The following is a 26,245-nucleotide window of genomic DNA, read 5'->3' on the forward strand; positions in this document are numbered from 1 at the left end:
TCAATGAACCAGCTAAAAAAAAAAAGTCAGCGTGGTATGTTTTGAAAGGAAAAATAATCAAATGTACAGGACAGAACGGGACAAGCCAAGGCACAAAAATGTTTCCCATAGCATAATAGAGCCATAGAATCCCCCCAGCGTAGTGTTCAGTCCTGTACTGTTCTCCTGATGTACACCACATATGCACTCCAAGATGACTCACTTGACCTTATCGCTTTTTCCACATCACTGCACATCATAAATAATTTTAAGTTTATTCATTAATATATTAGACAATTTTAGACACTTTTTAATAGTCAGTTGTTTTAAGCATTTCCATATTTATCTGATTTCCTGATTATGTTTTTATTCAATTCAATCCTTATCCTACTTACTCTAAATTAGTTTTCCATAGTAATTAGAAAGTAAGTAATTTAGAGTGCTGAACATACTGAAGCTTGAAAGAAATACAGCTTCATAAAGGAGTCTGCTGATAATCAAGTATGTGCACACAATGTGCTTTTATGTATCTGCTCTCACTTCCATCATCAGCGAGTGTGCAGCATGTCATGCATCTGCAGAGACTGCAGTCAATCACTGTGACAGTGTCCAGGTTCTACAGGGATGCATGCTGAACAATAAAAGCTACTAGACAGTCGTTCTGAAAGCACATCAGACAACAAATCAAAAGAAAAAACACAGACAATTCAAAATTTCAAAACCTGTTTACTGTACAAACTATGCTTAGAGGTGCATGAACTTTGGAGTTTTCTCTGTACTGTGTAATTTAGACAAACATTTTGTGTTGAATATCAAACAGTTCATTGTCATAGACAGGGCAGATACAGCACTCTATATTATTATCCTGTTGTCATTACTAATTTGGACTGTTAATGAATTTCTTTGCAGTGCAAAGATTAAATTCTTTTTAAATGTCGTCTAAAGAAAACATAGCATACAATCTGAAATGTTTATTTTTTAGCTGTTTTACATCTATATACTGTAGATATTTCCTGTACCACAGGAAGTCATTGTGTGGCTTGGCAGTGGTAGGAAGAACAAAACAGTGTAAATTAGAGGAGCTACTTCTGATGAAACATCAGTATTTTTTTTTCCATGATCGGAAATAAAGTTGAATGGGCATCAGCGGATTCCTCCTCTGGAGGCTGGGGTGGAAAACGTTGAAGTCTACTTTCCTAACTCTCTCCAGGAAATCATCAATAGCAACCTGGATTGTGCGGGTCCACAGATACACACAGAAATCGCAACAATTAAAATAACAGAATTTATATGTATATTGGTTGAGCTTTTATAAAGTTTGTTTTTCTCCGAGAAGAAATTTTTAAAGGGTTTTAAGTAAATATGTAAGATCAACAATTTACTCCCTGACTAAATTTAGTGACCTGAATGTCCTGTCAAATCACTATTGACCATTTGAACTATTCCATATTGGGTTTAAATATTTAACCTCATATTCCTGACAGAAAATAATCACAAATCATCAATACACAGAACTGCTTCCCTTCCTCAATTTTATATTCATTGACACAATCAGCTTTCTTCTGCACAAACATAACATTACAATCAGAAAGCCGCCTTAAAATAATTCAACAGGAAAGTAGACTTTCAAAAATAGGAAGTAATTTAACAGAAAAAAAAAGAAAATCAAATTTACTTTTTGCCTGTTACTGTTCAGAACATTAAAGCTTTATGAGGCTTGTTGCCTTGGGGACAGAAAATTATGTCTCTGTCTCTCTGCCTCACTCTACTGCCTGAACACAAACCGTCTCTACTGAAGGCTTGATAAGGCTGTACTGTAATAAAGAAATAACTCTGGGTCATGCCATCACTTAGACATGTAATTAAATGCAGAGCCAGATATGTGAGGTTACAGGGAATTGTACTTGATCATCAAGTGACCTGTAGTAGAGGCAGAAGAAATGAAATCACGTACCGTTTGAAGGAAAGCAGGCATGGCAGCATCCGGAACAGTTTTACTGAACGATCTTGCCTGTTTACAACACAATAAAACATGATTACTGATGAGTAAATCGGTCAAGTGTCAAGCTTTAATTGAAATGGATCTGTAATGGATCTTAGTGAATCCTGACCAGCATCTCAAGCATAGTGCTTCTTACTTAATTAGATCAGTGCAGCTCTTACAATCCACCTGAATGTGCATGATTTTGTCATATTGTAATCCAAATGCATATAAATCACAGCAGGGAGAAACGTTCATTCAGGACTAATAATAAAAAAAACAGCATTTGAATGATTCAACCACTAAATAAAATCATGTGGATCTCAACAATAAAACATCCATAAATCATTTGAGTGAAAACACAATTCAAACACTGGGGGAAATAATTGATCTGTTCAAAAGGTGAAAATACACTTACGTGTTGGAGATGAACATGAGCTTGACTGGCAATGTCATACACAACATCCCTGACATTCTGCTCCCTGCTGCCACGGATGAAGTCCTCTTGAGAGACGCCATGCTGGGAAAGATATTATCAGAGATCCTGAACTTGATTGGCTTTTTTCTTTCAGATATTTTGAGACATAGTTTGAAAAAAAAATATAGAAAAAAATATAGAGTGTATATACAATCGAGAGCCGTTCTGGACAACAAATATGATGTGCATGCATATACATCCAAATAATATTTTCCAAATGAATGGCAGAGGATGCAAAATATTTTTTTTTCTTGCTTAAGGATAGTGATCACATGAAATCATTCTCTCAGAGTTGTTTGACTCCTTTTTAAAACCTAATGATTACTGAAATCACAAAAAACCCTAATCGATAGTTTACATATCCAGGAATGTTTGGCTGCATTATAAACACACATGTTGAAACACAGAGGTTTAAATAGCAATTAAAATAATGCATAAATAATCAGTGAGTTTCTCAGCTCATGAGGTGATGCACTGACTTGGCTGGATACTGCACCATGGGGAAGACATGAATTGAGATATTTAAGCTTCCTAATTCTTAATCAAACCCATTTAATTGCACACTTCAGCTCCAGAACATGACCTTTTTTCCCTCGATAATTAGATTGAATATTAGATACATGTAGGAGAAAATGGATTTATGCCACTTCTACCTTCTTTAACACAGCCATGCATTTGCAGATCAGGAGGCATACAGTACAAAAACACACAATGCTGCAACACCGGCCCCTGCAGGTTGGACAGATGAGCTGTAATATTCTCTCATCATCATCTAAGGCCATTCAGACCAGTCTGTGGCACATCCGTATTTCCACAGCAGATTTTCCAAAATACAGACCATAACTGACCAGTTTAAACTCTGTGGTACTGTGACGGCCATATGGATCAGACATGCATTCATAAAGCTGCTTGTTCCAGACAAGTATCACTGTGCACCATGGTCATACAGTATATGTAACCATTTTTATTATATTTTGAGAATTTCTGAAAACTACAGGCTTTCTAAGTGAGTACTGTATGCATACATCTAAGGTCAGAAGTTTACATTCCCCAGCTGAATCATTACATTAAAATGTTAATCATTTCAAATATACAAGAGCGATATAAATTGCAGTTTGTTTTTTATTAACATTTTTCAAATTTAGCAAGGGGTGTGTAAATTTATAACCACAAATGTAAGTCCATTTATTACCAGCAAAAATAAGCAAAGCCAGAAATCCCACTTATAGGCATTTTCAAGCAGACTGACTGTTTTTATGTGAGTTTAATGAATTGTCTTCTTACCCAACACGATGTTTATGAGGAGACAACCACAATATATTTATTTATTTATTTATTGTGAAAACTCAGTTTCTGTTAATTTTTTGCTCTTAATTCAATCACAGCAAAATCCAACAGATTTTCCCAGTCTGACAGTCACACATTTTCTCTCTGTGCTTAATACCTGGTTTTGATGAAAGCCTGGGTATGACAAAAACATGACATTATCAAAAAGGATAATCAGAGACAGTATATAATTGTTTGACACTAACCAGCATGCAGATGTCCATGGGGAGATAGACCCTGCGTCTCTGGCTGTGGTACGGTGTGGCTCGCAGACATGTCACAATTCCATGTGCTTTACCGATATGGCTGGCAGCATGGTCTGCATGGACATCTTTCACTCCTTTGCAAACACATGCAGAAATATTAAGCAATTCGTTTCGCTTACTCTTTCCTGAAGGGAGTGGTACCTGAGAAGCTAGTTTTGTCAAAAATTGTTTATTTGTGCAAATTGTTTATATGAGCAGTGAACAATGACTGTGACTATATGATTGATATATATATATATATATATATATATATATATATATATATATATATATATATATATATATATATATATATATATATAGAGAGAGAGAGAGAGAGAGAGAGAGAGATTGGACCTCTCTGGAGATCTTTCAAAAGAAACTGTACATGTACTTTCAAAACATAGATGGAAATATGTAACAAATGAGATAAAATTAGAAAGAAGAAATAATTAATGTGCTGTTACTTGAATGTTTTTAATAATGCCCTTTTCTGGTCTGAGCATTAAAGCTTTCTGAGGCTTGTTGCCTTTGTGGCAGAAAATTATCATTGTCACACTGCTTTTGCCATCTCCCCCACTTTACTGCCTGAACCCAGAGCTTTCCTACTGGAAGCCAAAAACAGAATCATTATAATAAAGAAATAACTGATGTCTCATTCCATCACCTAGACACACAATTACATGGAGAGCCAGACGTGAGGTTACAAGGAGACTCTGCCTCAACAGGTTACCAAAAATCAAGGCATGAGTTTGACTCTGTATGTGTATGTGTGTGTGTTTTAATTAACTCCACCACAATTGGGGAAAAAACTGTCCAAAGACATCATGATTGAAAGCTATATGAATATGAATTTTAAGAGAAAATTCCAAGTTTAAAAGCTGAGAAAGAAAGCTGTTCCATCCACCACTCACAATGCTCAGATGATATCAGACTGCCTTTCAAACACATCTTACTGGATGAGGATTCATCATCACTAATGATACCAAAACTAATAATGATTATCAGATAAAACATGTTACTGAACATGTGAAGACCAAAGTGAGTTGCATTCACATTCACAGGATTCGCAGCACACTTCCAGCAACTTTTCACAAAAATCATGCTGTTTCAAATTAAACTGGCAGTTTGAACACCACCTAAAACTTAACCCTGACAAAAAGGAATTACAGTATATAATTAACAGGGAGAAGCATTGTTCTGCTGACTTTCTTACACCAACTCCACTGAATCAACCAACCCACATTTACATCATAACTATATGCTGTCAGAATCTGATCGAGGCAATGAAAAAGTGTAACGGAGAAAGTTTTGACTGAGTCAGAATGAAGTAGTTGGTCATCCATGGTGATCAGTTTTGGGTTATACATGAGCAAATATGTTGATGCTCTAAGAACAATTTATTCACAAAGCAGACGCAAGTTGATAAGCAAATAGAACAGTTGGTAATTTTGCAAAAAAACTAAACAAAAATGTTTCATCTTCACTTTATAAATGATTCTTGTTTAAGATTGAATTATTTTTTGTTCTTACAAAAAGCAATAAAAATAAACAAACAAACAAACAAACAAAAATCCATCATCAGCTTGGGCTATTCTTCTGAGTTGATAAGCAAGTTGATAAGCAAATAGGACAATTGGCAATGTGTGTGTATATATATACACACACACACACACACACACACACACACACACACACACACACACACACACACACACACACACACACACACACACACACACACACACAAACACACACACAAACACACACAAAAATCAAATGTAAAAAGAAATCTGTCTGTATTGTACATAGAGCTCAGAGCTTAAGAACAAAAGTAGACCTGCCTAAAGTCTCCAGCAGGAGGTAGAGGAGAGACGACTGGGTGTTCTCTGAATATGACTCCAGCTCCTGAAGATTCCTGTATGCTCTGTCGTCCATATCATTTTCCTTCGAAAAGCAACATCATCAGTTATTTATTAGTGAATAACATATTGTGATACACAGCAGGATGTGGAACATTACAGCTCTTGGTTTATCTTGAAAAAATACACTACACATACTCACAGTTACATTTTAAATTACACATTTAAATGGGGATTCAGTTCAAATCATATGGCTTGGGAACACAGAACTGTGTACATTATATAGAAATATTTTACAAACATTCTTTATATTTTTGACCACATGATTGCCTTTTCCCCCATGCAACGAAAGCATTAATTTGGTATACAATGTAAAATCCAGCAAAACTGAATGCCTCCAGATAATTTCAAATTGCCTCCAAGTTAGTGTTGGTGAACGATCCTGAAATTTACTTGTGTTCCTGCACACCTCAAGTTATGTTTAAAATCGGTTTAACCTCTTTTCCCACTCATTCTCGCACTCACTCGTTCACTCTCGTGCTCAAGCACACACTGCTCTCGTGCTCACAGACACACAATCACTTTTCAAAAAGCACACACACATTGCACCTCATACTTCCTGGGATTAACAAGAGCTGAATCTATTGTAAATTAGCCCAAAATTACTCAAAAAGGAAGAACTTACTCTTTCAGCTATGATTCTCAACAGCCACCTTCTAGTCAGTTTATGTTTTCTCACCGCCTGCAAAGACAAGCAACAATCCACATTATTTGATACTCTTTTCCTTTTTATTTAACTTTAAATTATTTAGCGTTAACAAAAATTGCATGTTGGGACTTCGATTCTGTATAAGCCAACTGAAAAAGACCCGCCAACAGAAGGACGCAGTGGCGGCCAACCCTGCAGACATAGGCCAAGATCATTCAACACCAAGGTCAGCTTTGCTGAGACAGAGTGTAAGGTGGGGTGGCCAAACTCCCGCCAAAAGTCGGTGGGCCAATTAGGAGAGCCAGGCTCAGCAGCTAGAGGGAAGTAAAGGACAGGAAAAACACAGATGGAACTAACATGCTCTCTCTCCCTTTGCTATTTTTTACATATTCCCCCAGATAATGGACGTATCTGGTGTTGCTGAGCGTTCACCATACTCCTAAGATGCCATCCTCACCGCACCGATGCTGGCTGGACTGCACACCCCACCGATGCTGGCTAGACTGCACACAAGTCTTAGCCACATAAAGTGCAACTGTGCAACCTGGTGCAAACAGTGCAGGACAAGACAGACAAGACAGTGCAATACAAACAACAATGCAGACAAATGACAAGACAATACAAAAAAGACAATAAACAGAAACAGCGCCGACCAGTGTAAATACTGTATGTTCAAACAATATTGCGTGTGCAGTAATACTAGAATGAACACAGTGTTATAGCAGCAGGTCCCTGAGATAATGTAAAGGATTGTGCAAAACAGCTAACAACTAAAATGTGATACAGCATGTGCAAAGAGCAAAAAGGTGTGCAAAACAGCATGTAAACAGGTTGATGGATATATATTGGAAGGGTGAGTGAAACTAACCCTCCACAACTCTGCACTAACAGGCTGCACCGGAGGCTCATCTCTGTAAATGTCCTCCACTGCGGTCTTCCAAAACTGCATTCGCATCAGACCAATGGTCTTCTGAGACACAGAGTCCTTTACCTGCACATAAACAAAACATTAGACACCAATCAATTCATCACTGGTTGCAGTCATCGTAAAAACACCACAAGATCAGAAACATCACATTTGGCATAGAATCAGAATAAAAAAATAATAAATGTACTTGTAATGATTTTAATGATAAATGGATATATGGGCAACATTTGACCTCTGACTATTCTCTATATGTTGTTATTGTTCTTTCAGCTGCTCCCTGTTCACTAGGTGTGTGTTATACCCCATTACACAAAAATAGAAAAATATTGCCAATATGTGTGTCATTTCTTATTACTACTGTAAGGCAGATTTATTTCTAAGTGAACTGGGTAAAACCTTATTGCAGCATCAGTCAGCTGCAATCACTGAGAACATTTGGCTTCAAACTTAGTTCATTTCCTCATCTCATCCTGTTCATTTGATGATGAAAACTGGGTGTGTGGCATCATCTGCTCATTTTTATAATGGCAGTCATGGAAAAAACACTGAAGAGCTACGGTATTAGACTCATCTTTGATTCAGTGAGACATTGAGAGCATTGAGAGAACAACAGGCCTAACTAAGCTGCAGGATGACACCAGAATAACAAAGAGCAAGAGCAGTTCATAAATTCTTGAATTTATGTACAGTTTGTTTCTGCTGTGAGGAAAAAACGTGTGATTGATATCCACAAGAAAACAAGTGAGTATTTTCAGTCTTAAATGTGATGCAAGATAATGCTCAAACTTGCACTGAAGTACACTCCTACATCTTGGACATGAAGATACTTGATGTTTCTTACTTGTAGCCCAGATTCTAGCTTTAGTCAGTAACAAATGCTACATTATTACAACCACAATCCAGTTCCATCCAGATAAGGATGGTTCCTCCTGGTTTCTTCCTAATATTGTCTCAGTGTTTTTTTGTACTGTTGAATGTAGCTTGCTTGAGTGGCATAAAAATTCATTTAAATTTGAATATTTATATATAATTTTGATTAAGGTTTTATGTAAAGCTGCTTTGTGGTGATGCCCTTGGTAAAAGCACCATACACAACAAAATGAAATTGAACTGAATATTAAATTATTATTAAAAGATCATTAATGTTAATGTTACCCATGTTAAAGAACATTTCCAAAGCGACCCAAGTGGTATCAGAAATTTATCCCTCTTTTTTTTTGTAGGATTCTATGCACTAAATAGCTAGTAGAAAATGAATCCAGTGCCGATTGTTGTTCAAAAGTTTATTGACTTTACAAATACATGGTCTAAAGTATGTGGACAGGTATTGGTGATCATACCTATATGTAGACCTTCTCCACACTGATACCACAAAGCACACTATTTAATTGCATTGTATTTTGAATTTCGCTACACTACTACTAAGAGCTTTAAGCATGTTGCAGCATAATTTCCCAGTGCAAAATAAAAAGAGGTCCAAAAAGTCACTGTATTTCAAGGTTGGGGTGAAAGAACTCTAGTGACCTGCTAAGAGCATTTTAATTATGTTATTGTTCTAATGAACATCAACATGAAAATGCATGTGATCCCTGTGACTGGGATAACTGAGCTGATTTTTTTTTTTTGGCCTACTGCTACATGATTGGCTGATTAGTTAACTAAAGGAATATTCCTAATACGGAACAATGTATTCATACGGGACGGAGAGTGTTTAATAATAATAATAATAATAATAATAATAATAATAATGTTAAAAATATGCTTAAATCTAAAAGCTTTGTACACAAGCATCAGTTATTATAAATACCTGCCTGTGCCAGTTCCACATTAAAAGCCCTCAGAGCAAAAGAGGAGCGACGAGCAGCCTCTGGAAGAAGCAAAGAACTCATAAACCCTTCATAATCACGCAATCTGTCAGGGAAGAAAGTAAAGATTAATTATTTACCATTATATCTGCATTTTAACTTTTCTGGAAACTTTAAAAATACTACCCTTTTGTGATGTTCATGGCCAAAAATGTCCACTAAATTAAACTTATATAAAAATATATCAGATATTTCTATATTATATATATATAAGAAATATAATATATATTTCTAATATATCTGATATTTTTTTCACATTTTTTTAAAATAGTGATGTCAAAAACGTGCATAAAAATAACATTCATATAAAACAAAGTGAACTGGATTTTTTTTTTTTACCTTTTATTACAATCTTGGATATGTCAAAGATTACTAATAATATTGAGTTTTATGCATTGTTAGTTTTTGTGCAGCATTAGATTTTTCTCCCTAATTTACATATCAGGGCTGTTATTTACATAGTTCTATGAAGTAATCAGTAATCAGTGTGTGGATGGCACGTACTGGCACGATTATAGACCTGGTGAAAAATCTGAAATACTCTTTCCAAATTACATTTTATATAAAGGTTTGTCCCAAAAAAATCATTCCTTTAGCTAAGGAGAAAGGCAGAGAAATATATGGCCAAAAAAATGGGGAACCTATGCCACCTAATTGACGAAAATTGACGTCCTAAGGTGTCCAAAAGGTTAATATTAGTAAGATGTGTCTTAATCCTGCTAACAAATGCACTTAAATAAAATGTATGAAAGATTTTAGGAAAAGCATGACCTTGGAGTTTATATCTAAAAAAATTATTATAAAAAAGTGTCACTTTTATTTTATTATTGTAGCACATTTTAATAATTATCCCAAACATCACTCATAATTTAAGTCATTGCAGTCGTTTAAGAAGCAAACCTTACTTTTAAGTAACAAAATATAAAATAAAATAAAAAGATGACAAAAAACCACCGCAAAACAGGAAACATTTCAGAGGAAAATATGACAATATGGATGTAAATAAAAAAAAAAGATGTATTTTTGTGTTTTTTTTATTGAAAGAGAGGAAGGTCAGGTTTTCAATAAACTGACTCAGGACATCAGCTAATTAATCAGTCAGTCAGTAAATCAGTCAGTCAGTCAGTAAATCAGTCAGTCAGTCAGTAAATCAATCAGTCAGTAAATCAGTCAGTCAATCAGTCAGTAAATCAATCAGTAAATCAGTCAGTCAGTAAATCAGTAAATCAGTCAGTCAGTAAATCAATCAGTCAGTCAGTAAATCAATCAGTCAGTCAGTCAGTAAATCAGTCAGTCAATCAGTCAGTACATCAGTCAGTCAGTAAATCAATCAGTAAATCAGTCAGTCAGTAAATCTATCAGTCAGTAAATTAATCAGTCAATCAGTCAGTACATCAGTCAGTCAGTGCATCAGTCAGTCAGTGCATAAGTCAGTCAGTACATCAGTCAGTCAGTCAGTACATCAGTCAGTCAGTCAGTACATCAGTCAGTCAGTCAGTACATCAGTCAGTCAGTGCATCAGTCAGTCAGTCAGTACATCAGTCAGTCAGTCAGTACATCAGTCAGTCAGTGCATCAGTCAGTCAGTCAGTCAGTACATCAGTCAGTCAGTCAGTACATCAGTCAGTCAGTAAATCAATCAGTCAGTCAGTAGTTTAAGGCGGTGGATTATAGCAGAGAAAACTACCAGAGTTGCAATGCACATGTAAGTTTGAGCATAATGACTGACAGACTTATATAAGGTCTGTTCTGCTTACCTTACAAGATCAATACAGTATTTCTCGTCGTGTTGTGAGGCTGAATGTGTTGACGCTCTCAAGCACATGACCTCTGTACGTGTTGGAGAACGTGCGATATGTGGACATATTTTAGTGCAAAATAAAATCCTAGCGTTTAAAAGTCCACATTTCAGTCTAAACCCTGGTGCCATATTAATAACACACACAGCAGATATGCTGGTCCCCTTCACATTTAACCTGGTGCATCCATTTTCCGGTCCCCAATATTACACCTAAGTGTTGTTCGTTCCGCCTGTCAAAGGATGTTTTAGGAAATGTATTTTGGTGCAAAATAATATATAACTTAATAATTTACAACATATTTTTGTTACATAATGAGTACGATTTATTAATATATATCTACACACTATGATCTGACATTGTTTTAACGGTTGTAGTGAAGCACATGATTTATGTCATATGACAAACTTCCCGGAATTTATCTTTGTATTGGGGAAGATCAAATGGGTTTGCACTTAACATAAAGTGCACTAGATAGGCTGTAGAGGATTATTATGTTATGGCCTATTTAGTACACAGGTGTAGGGAGTTGGACTGTATTGGATATGTAGCCTGTAAAAAGTTAGAAATGAGTCTGTGGCTTTTTAACGGCGAGAATTCTGTACATGGAAATGTTGTTAGAAAATGTGGCCCGTTTTTGTGTTCTGTTTATTTTGGTTCCATTCTGGATGACAGAGAGCAAAATTGTGAGGTAAAGATACATTTTATACATTAATAATGCTGCTGGTTTAGCTTATTTAATCAACCATAATTGTAATACTACAATAAACAGTGCTTGTAATAAACAGTAGTTTATCATTAAGGATACAACTTTGGGTGTTAAATAAAAAAAAAGTCTAGTAAACAAATCATGGACTAGTTCATCATGGGGGAAAAATCATTTAAAGCATTTAGAATATTTTATATATATATATATATATATATATATATATATATATATATATATATATATATATATATAGAGAGAGAGAGAGAGAGAGAGAGAGAGTTGGTTTCAGTTTCTTTGACAGAGAATTGAATTAAAACTTTAGAGTCACAGCACAAGTGTAGTCATCTTTGTGTTAATCCAATTCAGGTTTATTTGCCAAGTGTGTAGTTTTTAAACAATCTGATGGCTGGGTGAGAGATGAGCCAGGCAGATTTATTGATATAATAAGCTGTGGAAGAAGCACAGAGCTCGAGCCACAGAACTGTTCTCGTTTGATGTATTTTTGTTTGTTGCACCATTCTTTGTTAACTCTACAGGCTGTTTTGTGAATTTTTTTTTTTAAAGAAATCAGCAGTTTCTGAAATATCAAACGAACCAATTGGTCACCAACAACCAAAGTCACAGAGATTACAATTCTTCTTTAATATCTTGTTTGATGTGAACATTAACTTTAACTGTATCTGCCTGATTTTCTATATATTATGCTGCTGCAACATGATTGGCTGTTCAGACAACAACTTGAGTTCCTAATAAAGTGGACAGTGAGTGTAAAGTAGCCATTTAAGCTCAGTTATAATCAGTTCTGCCATGTCTGCACATGAAAATTAACAGCGTAATGGTCATAAAAAGTAGTCCAAATAATCAAATCAGCCCAGTGATCAATAAAGCACTTAAATGAATATAGGTGATTTTCACATATTTTAGAATCATAGAAGGAAGTAGGAAAAAAATCAGGTTGTGTAAACGTTTGACTGTGATCACCCAATTAACGGCAGTCTATTCTCAAAATGGAGTTTTATATTCATATTTCATCTGGAATATTTCTGATTGTCTCACAGTGCTTTGAATTTGCTTATGTGCAGGTGAATTTTTAGGTTCATATTAATGTGCTACTAACTCAGAGTCATGTAGTGGACACACCACGTCGTTCCTGTGGTTTTGCTTTTTGTGAAAGATATTTATTTTGCATTTACAGAAGGAGTCTCTATTGTCAGTGCTTCGTAACACAGGAAAGTCTCTCAGGACCGAGAGCATTGCATTTTTTTCCTAAATTAACTTATTAACTTGAGGGAAAAGAGCAGTAGCTGGTGAGGGAACAACTGTCTATAACTTCTGCAATGTCAGTGATAACAGGAACTAACATGTTTCACAAGGTTAAAAACAGCAATCCTCTCAGATCACTGTGTCACTGTGGAAAAAATTGCTGAATGATGTTTACATTTTTTGTTTTCTTTCTTTAATCTTAATTGTCATTTCCAATATTATGTCTAATTTGTAAATCTCATACGTTAGTTGTAGGAATATGGCATTATGTGGGAATGAGTAAATGTTTTCTTATACCCCTTTTTTTGTTCAGCAGGGTCAGTAAAAAAAAACTAGTAAAGATTTGACCAGTTGTGTGTAGTGTTTTATCTGGTCTCATTTCACTCTAAATGTGCTACCAGTATCAGAGATGTCAGCTGATCTTCAGTGCTGATCAAATACTGACATACTCAGTAGTCAGTCATGTCAACACTCAGCAAGGTTCTGTATTTGAGTTGCACAAAACATCAGAAGTGTAATGTTGGGAAGTCGAGAGACGGTTTGTGTAAAGCATCTATGCATAAATAATTGTCTATTCTAACAAATTATTATGAGACCAGCTTATGAAATTAGATCACATAAGCTGGCAACAACTTTGTATTCATATTAATATCCCTGTATTCACCCCTTCCTACAGGCACTCTTTAGATGATGACCTCTTGTTGCCCTACTCTGATAGTCACGGTCCGTCTCATTCCCATCGGTACGTGAGGGACTGTCAGCCACTCCTCCATGGAAACCTTACCCATGAAACCTGGCAGGCAAGCGCACACTCTGGCTCTCCTGTAGTAGAATCCAAGAATTTTGTCTCAGCAGTCAGCAGTTCAGTGAGATGGGTGAGTGGCCACATCACAGTGGTTCATGACCCGCTGAGAACAGTGTCGGTCCTGGAGCCCGGAGGCTCCGGAGGATGTCTGAATTTACGTAGAGAGCTTGTGGAAAACACTGCTAAAACAAGGAAGTGTCTGATCGCACAGAATGGTGGATATTTTAACACAAGTAATGGACAGTGCTTAGGGAACATTGTAAGTGATGGCAGACTGGTACAGAATAGTAGAGGAGTGCAGAACGCTCAGTTCGGCATCAGGAAGGACGGGACACTGGTGTTTGGGTAAGTGGAAATATGTTTCTAAGATCAATTAATAATTTGGGAATATTTATATTAATATTAATATAAAGCTGACATTAAAACTGTGTATGGGTATGTAACATCCTGAACTAAGACCATACTGAGTCCTACTCTAAATATTCCTATTTTACAGGGCTATTAGAAAGTCTTTTCCAGCTGGAGGCATATTATAAAATTTACTTTTTCAAGCTTAAAAAACTTAAAGCAAATTTAGTGCTTAAGAGAGACTAAAATGATCAGGCAGAAATAGAGGTATATTAGTATATTTTAGATCAGTTTTTAGATAATTTTATTATAATAACACTAAAGACGACATGATCATTCACAACAGACTAAGTTTCTCACCTCCTGCTTTAGCTGATCCAACTGTAACTCTTATTATATATTAAATCTTATTGGCAAGAGTAAATTCAGAGCACTAAATTACACTAAACATACATTCATGAACAAACAGAATTAGCTAGAAGTAAAATGGATTAGCCAGGAAAGTCCTAAGAATGGACAGACTCAAAAACATCTGCTCCTTAAAAATAGCCCTACGGTACTGTTGTGTAATAAATGGCTATTCACAAATAACAGCTAGTAGTGAGAGACTGCAGCAAGCTGCTTATTCATATCCAAGTTTTCAGTTTTTTCTGGGATTTTCCGCTGAGAGGTAAAGGTGTTTGTCCACTGTTGTATCTTCTGGGGAAAATAATAATCCTTGGACCTTTTGTTACTTTGTTACTTTTGGTTATTAAACAGTGTGAATTGGTTAAGGAAACCATCCCTGAAATACATAAAATAAGAAATTTAATGAAGCATTTGTAAAGTGCTTAGTGATTTTTGGTTGCTGCTGTATTTTTGTTATTCCTGTGAATAACAGTGACACCACACAGTAGTATGAATTTAACAGAATTGTTGAAGACCGTTAAGAAGCTAAACTAGTGTTGATAAAAGTTGTTTAAACAAAAGAAAAAAGTTGAATAAGGTAGGTTTTCTTTAAAAGCTTCTCTGTGTCTCAGGAGTCTCCAAGTTATAAGTTGTATAATACATCTAGATATAAACGTAAGGAAATTAAACTTGGAATTTTTAACAATTTCTTGAAAAACCTGGATTTTTTTTTTTTTTTTTTTTATCATTTTCAAATTTATCTATTGTCACATATTCAATGTTTGATTTCAAAATGTCTTCAGTGTATAGCAAAAACAAAGAATTGGCTGTGATGTTCCAGTACTTTTGGAGCGGACTGCATGACTGCCTTTGTGTCATTACCTGTCACTCTTCCTCCCTTTCTCCCAACCTTTGTTCATCCCCCTCTTCTTCATGCTGACAGTTATCTATCAGAGGAAGAGGTGTTGGACAGAGTAAACCCTTTTGTGCAGCTGGTCAGTGGGGTGGTTTGGCTGCTCAGGTCAGGAGAAGTATACATCGATGAGAGCTTAAAGGCTGAATGTACAGCGTCTCAGGAGACAGGTACATCAATCCTTAGCACTGTGTAATGGTTAAAGAACTGTGTAAGATTGTTTTCTGAGTAGCATTGAACTGAATTCTGCTGTTTATTCAAATACTTTAACTGACTGCATTGCAAATGAGGGAGAAACTCATAACACGCTGTATGTTACAGGAACATTCCAGGAATTTGTTAATGTGATATCCGCACGGACAGCAGTGGGCCATGATGCCAAGGGAAGACTCATTCTATTCCACAGTGATGGCCAGACAAATGTCAGAGGGTGAGAAATAGACTAATAGCAGGACTCCACAGAGGGCATCTGACCGACATGTAAAGCAACCAATCACGGTTTTGGTCAGTTATTTTAAGGGCATGAAAATGTAAGGTCACAGTCCATACAAAAACAGATTGACATGCAACCTTAGAGAATTCACTAAAGTACCGATTAATGTGTTTATTCGGTGAATATTACAGAATTAGGAAAATCCAGCATTTAGCTGATTCTCATAAGAATTCATTATCTCAGTTGTAAACATGACAACTTTCTTCTTTCGTGAAGGATGTAGAGCATCATTATGACTTTGTTTCCTGGTGGGATAAAATAGATTAGACATTGTAGAGTCTGAATTTTCAGATATGTAGAAGTAAGAAGTTAAGAAAATTATGTTGATTGTGTATGAATATTATTTTGTAAATGTTTCATATTTAATCATTTTACAATTTCTCCTAATTTATTGAATCTTTATTTTTTTATCTCAAAGCAGAGTTGAATAGATTTTTGTTCATACAGTATTTACAAAAGCATGCCAAATCAAATTATGTATGTGTGTACACCGTTCCTAATATTGTCACCTACACTATGATATATTTTAAGCTTAAGGCATCAGTACCACGTCTAAAGTGACTTCATACTGACATAAATTTTTCCCACATGCAGGTGATGCTTTGTATATTCATCTCCATATAAAACACTTTTAATAATTCATTCAGTTAATTATTTCAGTTCATTAAAAACAGTGCAGCTCGTTTCCACTTTTTGAATAGCTGACATACACAAAACAGAATGAAGTACATGTACTAGCTGTTGGATTAATATCTATAATGTGCAGCATTTTTGTAATTAAGAGTACAGTAACATAATCTCAAATTTAATCATTTGTGTGTGTGTGTGTGTGTGTGTGCGTGCGCACACAGTATGAACCTATGGGAGGTGGCAGAGTTCCTGAAGAAGCAGGGAGTCATCAATGCCATTAATCTGGACGGAGGTGGCTCTTCCACTTATGTCCGTGACGGGTTACTGGCAAGTTTCCCCTCAGATCACTGGTATATAATTCCTGCTTTTCCATTTTTAGAAATCACAATGTAGATAGCTACATTTTTAGCTATCACAAGTAACTGTACACCTCAGCAGTACTATATATAAACGAGATTGTGATTCCTAAGTAGAAATTAAATAGTGATGATTATCAGTCTCATAAAATAGTTTGGATTTGTTTAATGTCACTGTACTGACAATAAACTTTATATTATAAAGCATGATATAAAAAACATACACTGTTTGTTTTGCTAACTTTGCCTGAGTTTGTCAACTACTCTTGTGTTCTTTTTTTTTTTGCTCTGTGTGTAGTGATGATCCGATGTGGCGATGTCCTCGGGCCGTGTCCACCGTGCTGTGTGTGCACGAGCGTCTCTGCCAGCCTGAAGACTGCAACAAGCATGGGACCTGTGTAGATGGCCAGTGTGTGTGCCAACCTGGCTGGGCCATGCCTACATGTGCCAATCTAACATGCCAGCCTCCAGCCTGTGGAGACCATGGGTTCTGCACCCCAGGTGTCTTTCTTTATCTGAGGGATGATGGAATGTTTGCATGTGTCTGTTAATGTTCATCTTCTCAGTATGTACAAGTGAAATACATACATAGTACAGGTTTTAGTGTGTTATACCTCACTATAGAGCTGCTAATGGAGGATCCTGCACTCTTACTGTTGTGGCCTGGGTTTAATTTCCAGGCAGGGAACCAACCAAGCCACTGAGGGGTTAAATCTCAGTGCAGGTCTTAAACCAGGATAAAATGGAAGGGTTGCGTAAGAAAGGGCATCTGGCATAAAACCTGTGCCAAAATCAAATATACAGATTGGATGATCTGCTGTGGTGACCCTGAACAGGGAGCAGCTGAAGGACAACAACAACATTCTTTGTAATGTTTGTTCTACCATGCTGTGTGCTTTACACCTATAAAGACTATTTTAATCAGGAAAATGGGCTGTTGTTTCCTATTCTTATGTCTTTTATTTATGAACTGTTTCCTATATTTAGAAGTATTTTTTAGACACTGAATTAACAACATCTGGAAAATTGTTCGTAGTGTGTGATTGCATGAGTGAATGAGAGTGTGTGTGCCCTGCGATGGGTTGTGAGGTAGGTCGGATAAGCGGTAGAAAATGAATGAATTAACAACAGAGTCATCATTTATTAAATATATATTTAAAGGAGGCACAAATCCCAGGAAACATTACAGCAGTTTTTCTCTGCTAAACATGTTTCCTTTCAATTCATTTTAATACATTTGTTGAATAAAGGAAATGTCACAGCTGTAACCATGTGCAATAATTGTTGAGAATGTTCTTCACTCTTGTGTGTCCCTGAACAGATGGCTGTGTGTGCGACGCAGGGTGGATAGGTGTAAACTGCAGTCAGGGTAAACACAGCCAAACTCAACACAGCAATCCAGCTCACACAATATACAACAAGGGGATATACTATATTATGAAGCATGTTAAATGGAAATTTGCCTTACAGATTTGATATCATGTCTATTGTACATGTCTATATAGATAGTTTATTGTATATTGTTTCATAAGTTAGTTTTGTTTTATTATAAGATTTCAGTTAAGTCACTGAAATTGTTTTGGCCAAGCAATACTTATGTATAAGTAGACTCTTTGATTGATTATTGGTTCCACCCATTTTTCACATGTTAAAGTGTTCACTGTGTCCTGTGTTTCAGCATGTAACGCAGGTTTCTATGGCGATGGGTGTAAGGACAAATGCATGTGCAAAAATGGAGGAACTTGCGATCATGTCAATGGACAATGCACTTGTCCTGCTGGTTTTCATGGATATTCCTGTGAGCAAGGTGTGTAAAAGCAGTGAGCTGTGCAGAGTACAGTGTTCAGATTTGGATATATGATTGACATTTTTTAATGCCCAATCATGTCATGACTGTACTTACAAGCTATCAACTTGTAAAGCCATTCTCGTCTTAGTCAGACTAATAACCAGCAATTACACTTGACGGGGTGCCAATGGTGTGTAACATCAACACACACTATGCACTATATCAAAAAGTATGTGGGCATTCTACTAAGACTCGTACATGCATCCCACTCCAGTTTCCCGTACCCCATCCAATATTGTTTTAATAACCTCCTCTATTGTATGTCCATAAAAATGACGTCTCATAAAATTAGCATAAATTTGTCATTATGTGAATGCACATTAAGATGTGTGAGAGTAACATTCTGTGTTGCATGAAAAATAAATATGTTGATGATACTCTATGAGCACACGGTCTTCTCTCAGAATGTCCTCTAGGATACTACGGGCTGCTTTGTTCGCAAATGTGCCAGTGCAGTGACCTTTGCCCTTGTGACTCTGTAACGGGAAGCTGTTATGCCACATTCCACAACCAGAGAAATACCAGTCTGCAGAGAGGTACAGATTATAAGCACACACTGTTGGGCCAGCATCGCCATTATGCATGGCCAGGTTATCGATTCCTATATGTGAGATATCTTTATGTAAATCTGTTGAGTGATTGCCTCAGCTTTTGCAGGTCTGCATAGTACAATGTGGTGTAATTTGAGCTATTTGCATATTTTATTTATTTTCAGCACTTCTTTCCGTATGCTGAAGGTGTTTTTTTTTTTTTTTTTTTTTTTTAACCATCATGGAGATTGTACAGCTGAGGTCTTCAGTTTACATATACTTTTCAGAATCTATACAAAATTCTACCCAAATTTTTAATAATCTCTGTTACCCTGATGATTTTTGCATTTTTTTCTTGAAGACAAAATTATAACAATTTGCACGCCTACTTTGCATCAGTAAATATTTACACCTTTTATAATAGTTTCGTATGAGCCCCCATGTGGTCCAGCGGCAGGACCCCGCGCTCTCATTGCCGCAGCCCTGGTTCGATTTCTGGGCAAGGCGCTAATCCAGCCACTAAAGAGTTAAATCTCAGTGCCGGTCCCGAGCCTTGATAAAAATGGGAGGGTTGTGTCGTAAATCATACAACGTGCCAAATTTAATATGCAGACCACATGATTCCCTGTGGTGATGCCGAACAGAAAGAAAAATTAAAATATTAGTTGTGATAAACAGTTTATCTGTACGAATACTTATCAAAAGATGGATCTCAACATAGTATAAATACTATTATAAGGCATCAAATGTGCAGAAAATCCCGGAAAAGCATTGATTACTGTCCAGTAGGTCACTACCTGGTAGAAACGATGAACTTTGACACTCCTGATTCCTGAGAAAACAGCTGATGGCTAGCTTTTTATGCTCTTGTCCCAGTACTTTCTGCCGAGCTCCAGGTTTCTATCTACTAATAGTTTCTATCCGTCTATAAACTTCCTCTAATCCCAATTTAATGCACCAGTAGCGTAAGATTTCTTACATACAGTATGTAATACATACTACATACAGTAGTTTTAACATTTCTTTTATCATAAACAATGACATGTATGCACAGATTTTAAATCACACAATACTCCAGTGTTGTTAACTTCTTTAATTCCAGTTGAACAGAAGGTGTAGATTAAGTTTATATAGCCTCAGTTTTGATAGTAAACTGTCAGTTGCAATATTTATATCAATGTCCTCATTCTTGCACATTATCCTTTCAGTAGGAACAACTTACACAGGAACAGGTTTTGAAAAAAGTAAACTCATTAACAAACTTATTAATAAAAAAGCTGTGTAGGGAACAGCTGCTTGTATCATAAATTATATCAGGAACCCATTGTGCAGAAGTTCCTTTATATTTAAATGGTTGTAAAGGGTTGAAAGGCAAGATGGGTAATAAAAATAAAATTGTCAGTTATAACTTATTTACTTGGAACGTGCTGACGAGATAATAATCTAATTTGCGGTTGTGGTTCTGCTTTTCCAAATTACAGGCCATATCACATAACCTCAAATTAGGATTATTTTAATATTCCTAAATAAATGTTTAAAAAGCTGACTAATTTGCACCATAAAGCTATCAGGATTGACCAACATGAGCGCAAGTCTTTCTTTAGCTCTGATCCTGGCCTCATGCCATGCTCTGGCTGCTTCAGTCCTTTACTCAAATGCAGGTTTTAAAATTAGCTCTCATCCAGCATTGCTGCCCTTACTTTTTTAAGCCTTGTCTGAGTGTTTATCATAAACACAAATGCTTTTATTTAACCTCTTACTTCATCCCAGATTTCCACTTGAGAACTTTTCCATTCACTTAAGGTGTGAGCACCTGCTTCTCTGTGGATACAAAACACAGCTGTTTCTCTTTCTCATCACTTTGGATGGAACGTTTTGGATCTGAATCTAAAGTAGTGAGAGGACCTGTGTTTGTAGCAGTATGTAGCAATGCAGGCCTGATGAGGAACTGAAATGTTTGTTTCCTTCCTTTCAGCTGGTCATTGTCTAGCCACCCAAATGATGAAGGAGTGGCGAGAGAAAGACAAGGCTTACATGCAGAGGGCTTATCTATCAAAGTAAGTGTTCACACATGTACAAAAACATCAGCCTTCTGTAAGTCACCTGACTTTGTTATGCAACCAAATCGATAATTCCAGCTTACTCTTGTTGCTTTTGAAAAGTGTGTACTTCATCCATGTTCTTTTAAAAAGTCTGTATAGTAAAAGTCAAATCATAGCTTTTATTGGAAATATCATTGAATGCCCCACACCTTTATTGGCAAGACTGCTCTTGGCAAATCTGTATCAAGAGTTCCCACTGTGCTGTAAAGAGCTCATGTAGTGAAGAGGCAGTGACGCATTTATTATCCAGACCTACCTTTCAAATGCAAGTGAGAGGTTGTGAGGGGTTGCTATGGGTTTTTTTGTGCTTTGTGTAGGCCACAGTGGTGGATTCAAAAGGTGAAGTCTCTCTCTCTGTCTCTCTCTCTCTCTCTGTCTCTCTTTTGCTGTTTGTTTGTGTGTGGGTGTCTAGGCAGAGCTGGATGGTTAGCACTGCCGTTCTGGCTGCAATCTTGCTGACCAGTCTCATTGGAAACTTAATCCAATGGTGTGGAAAATGCAAAGGGGGTCTGCAGAAGGAGTATTCCTTCGTACCGCTAGAGGAAGATCACAAGTCTTGGGATAGTCCAAATCATTTGAGGACACAGCCTGGCAAAGCTTTCTTTCAGCCAGATGACAGCGAATAGCTGTGTGTGTGTGTGTGTGTGTGTGTGTGTGTGTGTGTGTGTGTGTGTGTGTGTGTGTGTGTGTGTGTGTGTGTGTGTGTGTGTGTGTGTGTGTGTGTGTGTGTGTTTTGGTACATGTGTGTGGGTGACCACCAACAATAAGCACGTTTCTGTATATACAGGTTAGTACCTCACATGGCCTGTGTAGTCAGTAAAAGATGCCTCTTGTGGCATGTGCTCATTAATCTTGAGGTTTATTAATCACACAGTGAAGCAGGTGTTCCTGTATGTCATCATTCCTAATAGTCAGTGAGTTCACAGAGCTCCTCACAGACAATACTGTGGTCAAAATAAAAACTACAATCAAACTGAGGCTCTAAATTCAAACAAGGACCTGCACATCTGTGTATGTCTTCGGTAGCCATATCCTGGCCTTTATGGCATTGTTACAGTATATAACAAGTGGTCATCATTGGCATTCTGTGATTTCTTTATATTACTCACTTTGAAAAAACTCAGGAACTTTAAATTTGGTCATCAGGGTTGAATATTCAACTGCTTGTGGGCTACTTTGTGATTTTGATGTTTTTGTACAACTTGTTGCCATAGAAGCAGACCAGAATTGAACTGTGAATGTAATAACAAGGTTTGCTACTGTATTTACCTTTTATGTTCATTTTGAAAGCAGACTCACCCTACTTGGCTTACAGCCTAGTACATGTTGTCTTGAACCATTTCCCCTGGCATACATTGTAAAATCATGGCCTGATAAGTTTTCATAGACTCTAAGAAACCAAAACAAGGACATCTCGAATGGACTTTGACCATGGCACAGTGAGATGGGAAAATGGCAGGATGTGTTAGCTTAAGTGAAGTGGAATTACACTTTAATAAATGCATCATGCAAGGGAACTATTAATGAAGCCTACCCTTCAAGTTTAGTGCCTTTTATATACCTGCTGACTTGCAACTCCAAAACAAAGTATTTTTATGTTGTCAGTGTCTCTTTTTTGTACACCATTACTGTAGAGTGACATTAATCCTTGCACTGTCTGTGAATTCATCATTGTTAAAAGCACAGAAACAGATTTGAATCTCAAGATGTTTTAAAATTTAGGGATAGAACAATGGCCAATTTTATGAATTATTTTCATAATGCACAGATTCATAGTGTTTGTATTTATCTTTTAATTTATCTTTTACAATTATGGAGCTCCTCCCTGATGACTCAGTTAAAAATTTACATTCCCATAAAATGATACATTCCCATTTATACTATACTTTGAAAGGGAATAAAGGGAGGGTTTTTTGTTTGTTTTGTTTTAATTACTTACTTACTTGCTTGCTTACTTTAATTAATTAGTTAATTAATTAATTACTTAAAAACAAACTTTTTTTTTTGGGAGCTTTCACAAATCATACTTGGTAATGAGGCCAATGAGAGTCCAGTTTTTTGTTTTTTTTTGGGGGGGGGGGGGGTATTTTTCTGCTTAGAATACATTACAACAAAAATGATCACAAAAATGGGAAAGAAATTTTCTAATTTTTTTGTGACAATGTTAAACAAAATGTTGATGTTCAAACACTTTCCAGTTTTCCTGTCCTATCAAATTTTAACTATGTGAATGTTATTGAAGCAGGCTTTGGAACAATTCATTCTGTGTAATACTAAGAGTTAATCAGAATCATTTTATGTGTAACAGTGTTTTTGTTTGTTTTGTACTCAGAACTTTGCATTTGGTTCATGTGGATTTCCCCATTCTGATTTTGTCTGACACAGTTTTTCTGCCTCACATTCTATTGGACCAGTAATTTTTTCCATTGCTTTAGTAGTTTCACTTTATTTAAAAGCAACATATCGATCATTTACAGTTCCAGGTTTTATTTGTGTATTGTTGATTTGTGTTTTTTCAATGTCAAAGACTCTAGTAATGCAGCAGAGACTTTGAACTCCTGGCTTAATGTGCTTATGTCTTTTGTGTTATCATTGCTGCTGCTGTACATGTGTACAAGTGGTCAATAATGTGCTAAATCCATTTAATCATTTTCTAAATTATCTGATGTTTTATTAAGTAAGATAAATAAAGTAATGCATGTATACATAAATCATGAGATTTACAAATGTATTAACTAAAAGGGAATCAGTGGAATTTTTCTAAGGTGGAACAATATTCACAGGTTTTACACAACACCTCTAAAATTAAAAGTGACAATTTTGGACAGAACTTATTTTTTAAATATTTGGTTTAAGGACATTTGCACTCATTTGATATTTGAACATTAAAAATAGGTTATATATTCCTAAAGATTTGAAAATGTTTAAATTATTAAATGTTCTATTAAAAAGTGTTAAATGATGAACAACAGATGGTGGTGCTCTACACTAATTATACTATTTGTAGGTGTGAAGGTTAGTTTGTTTTTGTTTTTTTTACTTTTTTCCCCACTCACACCCACTACTCCAGGAATTCTAACAATCCCAACTGCCCTTTTAAATAGTGCAAGCCATAGCTGGAATTGATAACCTCATATCTGAAAATGAATGTATTCCCATGCTGAACAAGTAACCTGCCATGTTCAGTGCAGTCTTTTGATAAAGAACATGGACAAAACAAGAACAAAATTTCTTTGTCCTGAAAGCTTTGTATCTGTCCACTTGCTCCAGTCTACATGAGAGTAAAAACTGCCCCTCTCCTCCAGTATCAGTGTTCAGCAACAAAATAGTTTACAGTTCAAGTTTGCTTCTAATTCAGCGATGTTTCGTTAAACACTTTTAGAAAAATCCATCTTGTATGTACCAAAAATTGGCAGGGTTGGGCTCTCTCTCACTCACTCACACTCACTCATATCTCTGCAATTTAAGCCCGATTTTTGCTAATCATTTGGTATGCCATTATGGAAGCTGTATTGTTGAGATTATGGCATTACATGACAGGATGATACACCTGTCAGTTGCCAGACTGCCTCAGGCTGGACACTCCCCCTGGTGTGTACTGTTTAGCTGATGCAATCCTCCACGCAGATTTCAATCTGTAAATTCATTTACCTGATCTACCATTTTACTCTATCAATTTTCTGCATACAAGCATGGTATTATTTACTATTACTTACATATCTTTGCTGTTTACCCTACTTACATAATCGCTTAAATGAAAGCAAATGTCCATCTTGAATTTGTCATTTTGTACATAAGAGTAAATACAGGTTGATTTAGCGTTGACTACCAAATTTCAGCTTTGTTTAACACTGACTTCTTCCCTGAGGAATCGATATTACTTAAATAAAATTACTTAAGTGACTGTCTATATCTGATTAAAGTATTGTGTGTTATTTTTAACTATATTAAATATAGCTATCTACAGTATTAGATCTAATGTTAACTAAACAATCTGTTCACTGGGACTTGTAATTTTCTGATCTGATATTTAAAACTGCTGAATTAAAAAAGTATTTAAACAAAGTGTGCTTATATAATCAGGATTTATAGCATCATCTGTCAGAAATTGACCATTCTATTTCTGTGACCCTGATACAAATTTCTGAAATATATTTTTAGAAATTAACCACAATGTCTGTCTTTATAACAAAAACTTAAATGGTGAAAATAATGTCCGGGTTCTGTGTGTGGGGGTGGGGGGTGGGGGGGGGGCAAATCCTTCTACTACGATTGACATCAGATGATTACGTATATTTAATAACAAAGCTCTACAGTGAACTCTTGTCAGTGAACTTGCACAAGAAGTTCTGAACATGCCATAAACATTAACAAAATTACATAAGACTTGCTGTTTGGTACTTCTAGTGTTTACAAATTGCCTTGTAATTTCTCGAAAAGACTATCTGAAGCAAATCTTAGATTAAACTCCTCTTGAATCTATTAGAATGCATATTGGTCTTACAAAGTCTGTCCTATTATAAAAGTGTGAAAAGTACTGCTTGTTACATAGGTAGTATTTACTTTGTAGGATGTTTACCTCTCTTATTAATCAAACAATGTTTCACAGAAGAAGACAGTTTCTGGAAGAAAGGTGTAATTCTTTTAAGTTCGCTGATCCTGAACCAGGCAGAAATGTTTTCAAGGACT

General features: G+C 36.1%; 2 protein-coding genes across 7 annotated transcripts; one reads left to right on the plus strand and one right to left on the minus strand.

Annotated features, from left to right (window-relative positions):
* Positions 1–689: 689 nt before the first annotated feature.
* On the minus strand, positions 690–11,555 carry ndufaf6 (NADH:ubiquinone oxidoreductase complex assembly factor 6). Of its 5 annotated transcripts, none has more exons than XM_047811559.1 (10): positions 11,130–11,555; positions 9,320–9,419; positions 7,449–7,571; positions 7,038–7,124; positions 6,557–6,613; positions 5,854–5,956; positions 3,971–4,104; positions 2,379–2,480; positions 1,934–1,990; positions 690–1,207 (listed from the first exon to the last, which is right to left on the minus strand). In XM_047811559.1, exons 1-10 carry the CDS (start codon positions 11,300–11,302, stop codon positions 1,079–1,081), a joined length of 1,065 nt encoding a protein of 354 aa, XP_047667515.1. In that variant the 5' UTR covers positions 11,303–11,555; the 3' UTR covers positions 690–1,078. The 5 variants fall into 5 exon arrangements, with proteins under 5 accessions (XP_047667515.1, XP_047667517.1, XP_047667518.1 ...); XM_047811561.1 differs by having other exon boundaries at positions 9,316–9,419; positions 11,130–11,271; XM_047811562.1 differs by having other exon boundaries at positions 9,316–9,375; positions 11,130–11,257.
* A 115-nt stretch (positions 11,556–11,670) lies between these two features.
* nagpa (N-acetylglucosamine-1-phosphodiester alpha-N-acetylglucosaminidase) lies at positions 11,671–25,621 on the plus strand. 2 transcript variants are annotated; one of them, XM_027149813.2, is made up of 11 exons: positions 11,674–11,862; positions 13,820–14,293; positions 15,627–15,766; positions 15,918–16,026; positions 16,941–17,069; positions 17,374–17,576; positions 18,397–18,444; positions 18,754–18,882; positions 19,329–19,460; positions 21,430–21,511; positions 21,969–25,621. In XM_027149813.2, the coding sequence occupies exons 1-11, from the start codon at positions 11,777–11,779 to the stop codon at positions 22,180–22,182; spliced, it is 1,746 nt and encodes a 581-aa protein (XP_027005614.2). In that variant the 5' UTR covers positions 11,674–11,776; the 3' UTR covers positions 22,183–25,621. The 2 variants fall into 2 exon arrangements, with proteins under 2 accessions (XP_047667512.1, XP_027005614.2); XM_047811556.1 differs by lacking the exon at positions 19,329–19,460 and having other exon boundaries at positions 11,671–11,862.
* The last annotated feature ends 624 nt before the right edge of the window (positions 25,622–26,245 follow it).

This window comes from Tachysurus fulvidraco, chromosome 3 (genome assembly GCF_022655615.1).
Source record: "Tachysurus fulvidraco isolate hzauxx_2018 chromosome 3, HZAU_PFXX_2.0, whole genome shotgun sequence".
Lineage (NCBI taxonomy): Eukaryota > Metazoa > Chordata > Actinopteri > Siluriformes > Bagridae > Tachysurus > Tachysurus fulvidraco.

Bases quoted from the DNA above. Each gene is read 5' to 3' on its own strand.
- ndufaf6 (XM_047811559.1), bottom strand. From the start codon at position 11,302: ATGGCACCAGGGTTTAGACTGAAATGTGGACTTTTAAACGCTAGGATT. The intron at 9,420-11,129 runs GTAAGCAGAACA...CTTCCCTGACAG, and splicing joins TACTGTATTGATCTTGTAAG to ATTGCGTGATTATGAAGGGT. The intron at 4,105-5,853 runs GCAGGTCTACTT...GTGTTTGCAAAG, and splicing joins CCTCCTGCTGGAGACTTTAG to GAGTGAAAGATGTCCATGCA.
- nagpa (XM_027149813.2), top strand. From the start codon at position 11,777: ATGGAAATGTTGTTAGAAAATGTGGCCCGTTTTTGTGTTCTGTTTATT. The intron at 11,863-13,819 runs GTAAAGATACAT...CCCTTCCTACAG, and splicing joins ACAGAGAGCAAAATTGTGAG to GCACTCTTTAGATGATGACC. The intron at 21,512-21,968 runs GTAAGTGTTCAC...GTGGGTGTCTAG, and splicing joins CAGAGGGCTTATCTATCAAA to GCAGAGCTGGATGGTTAGCA.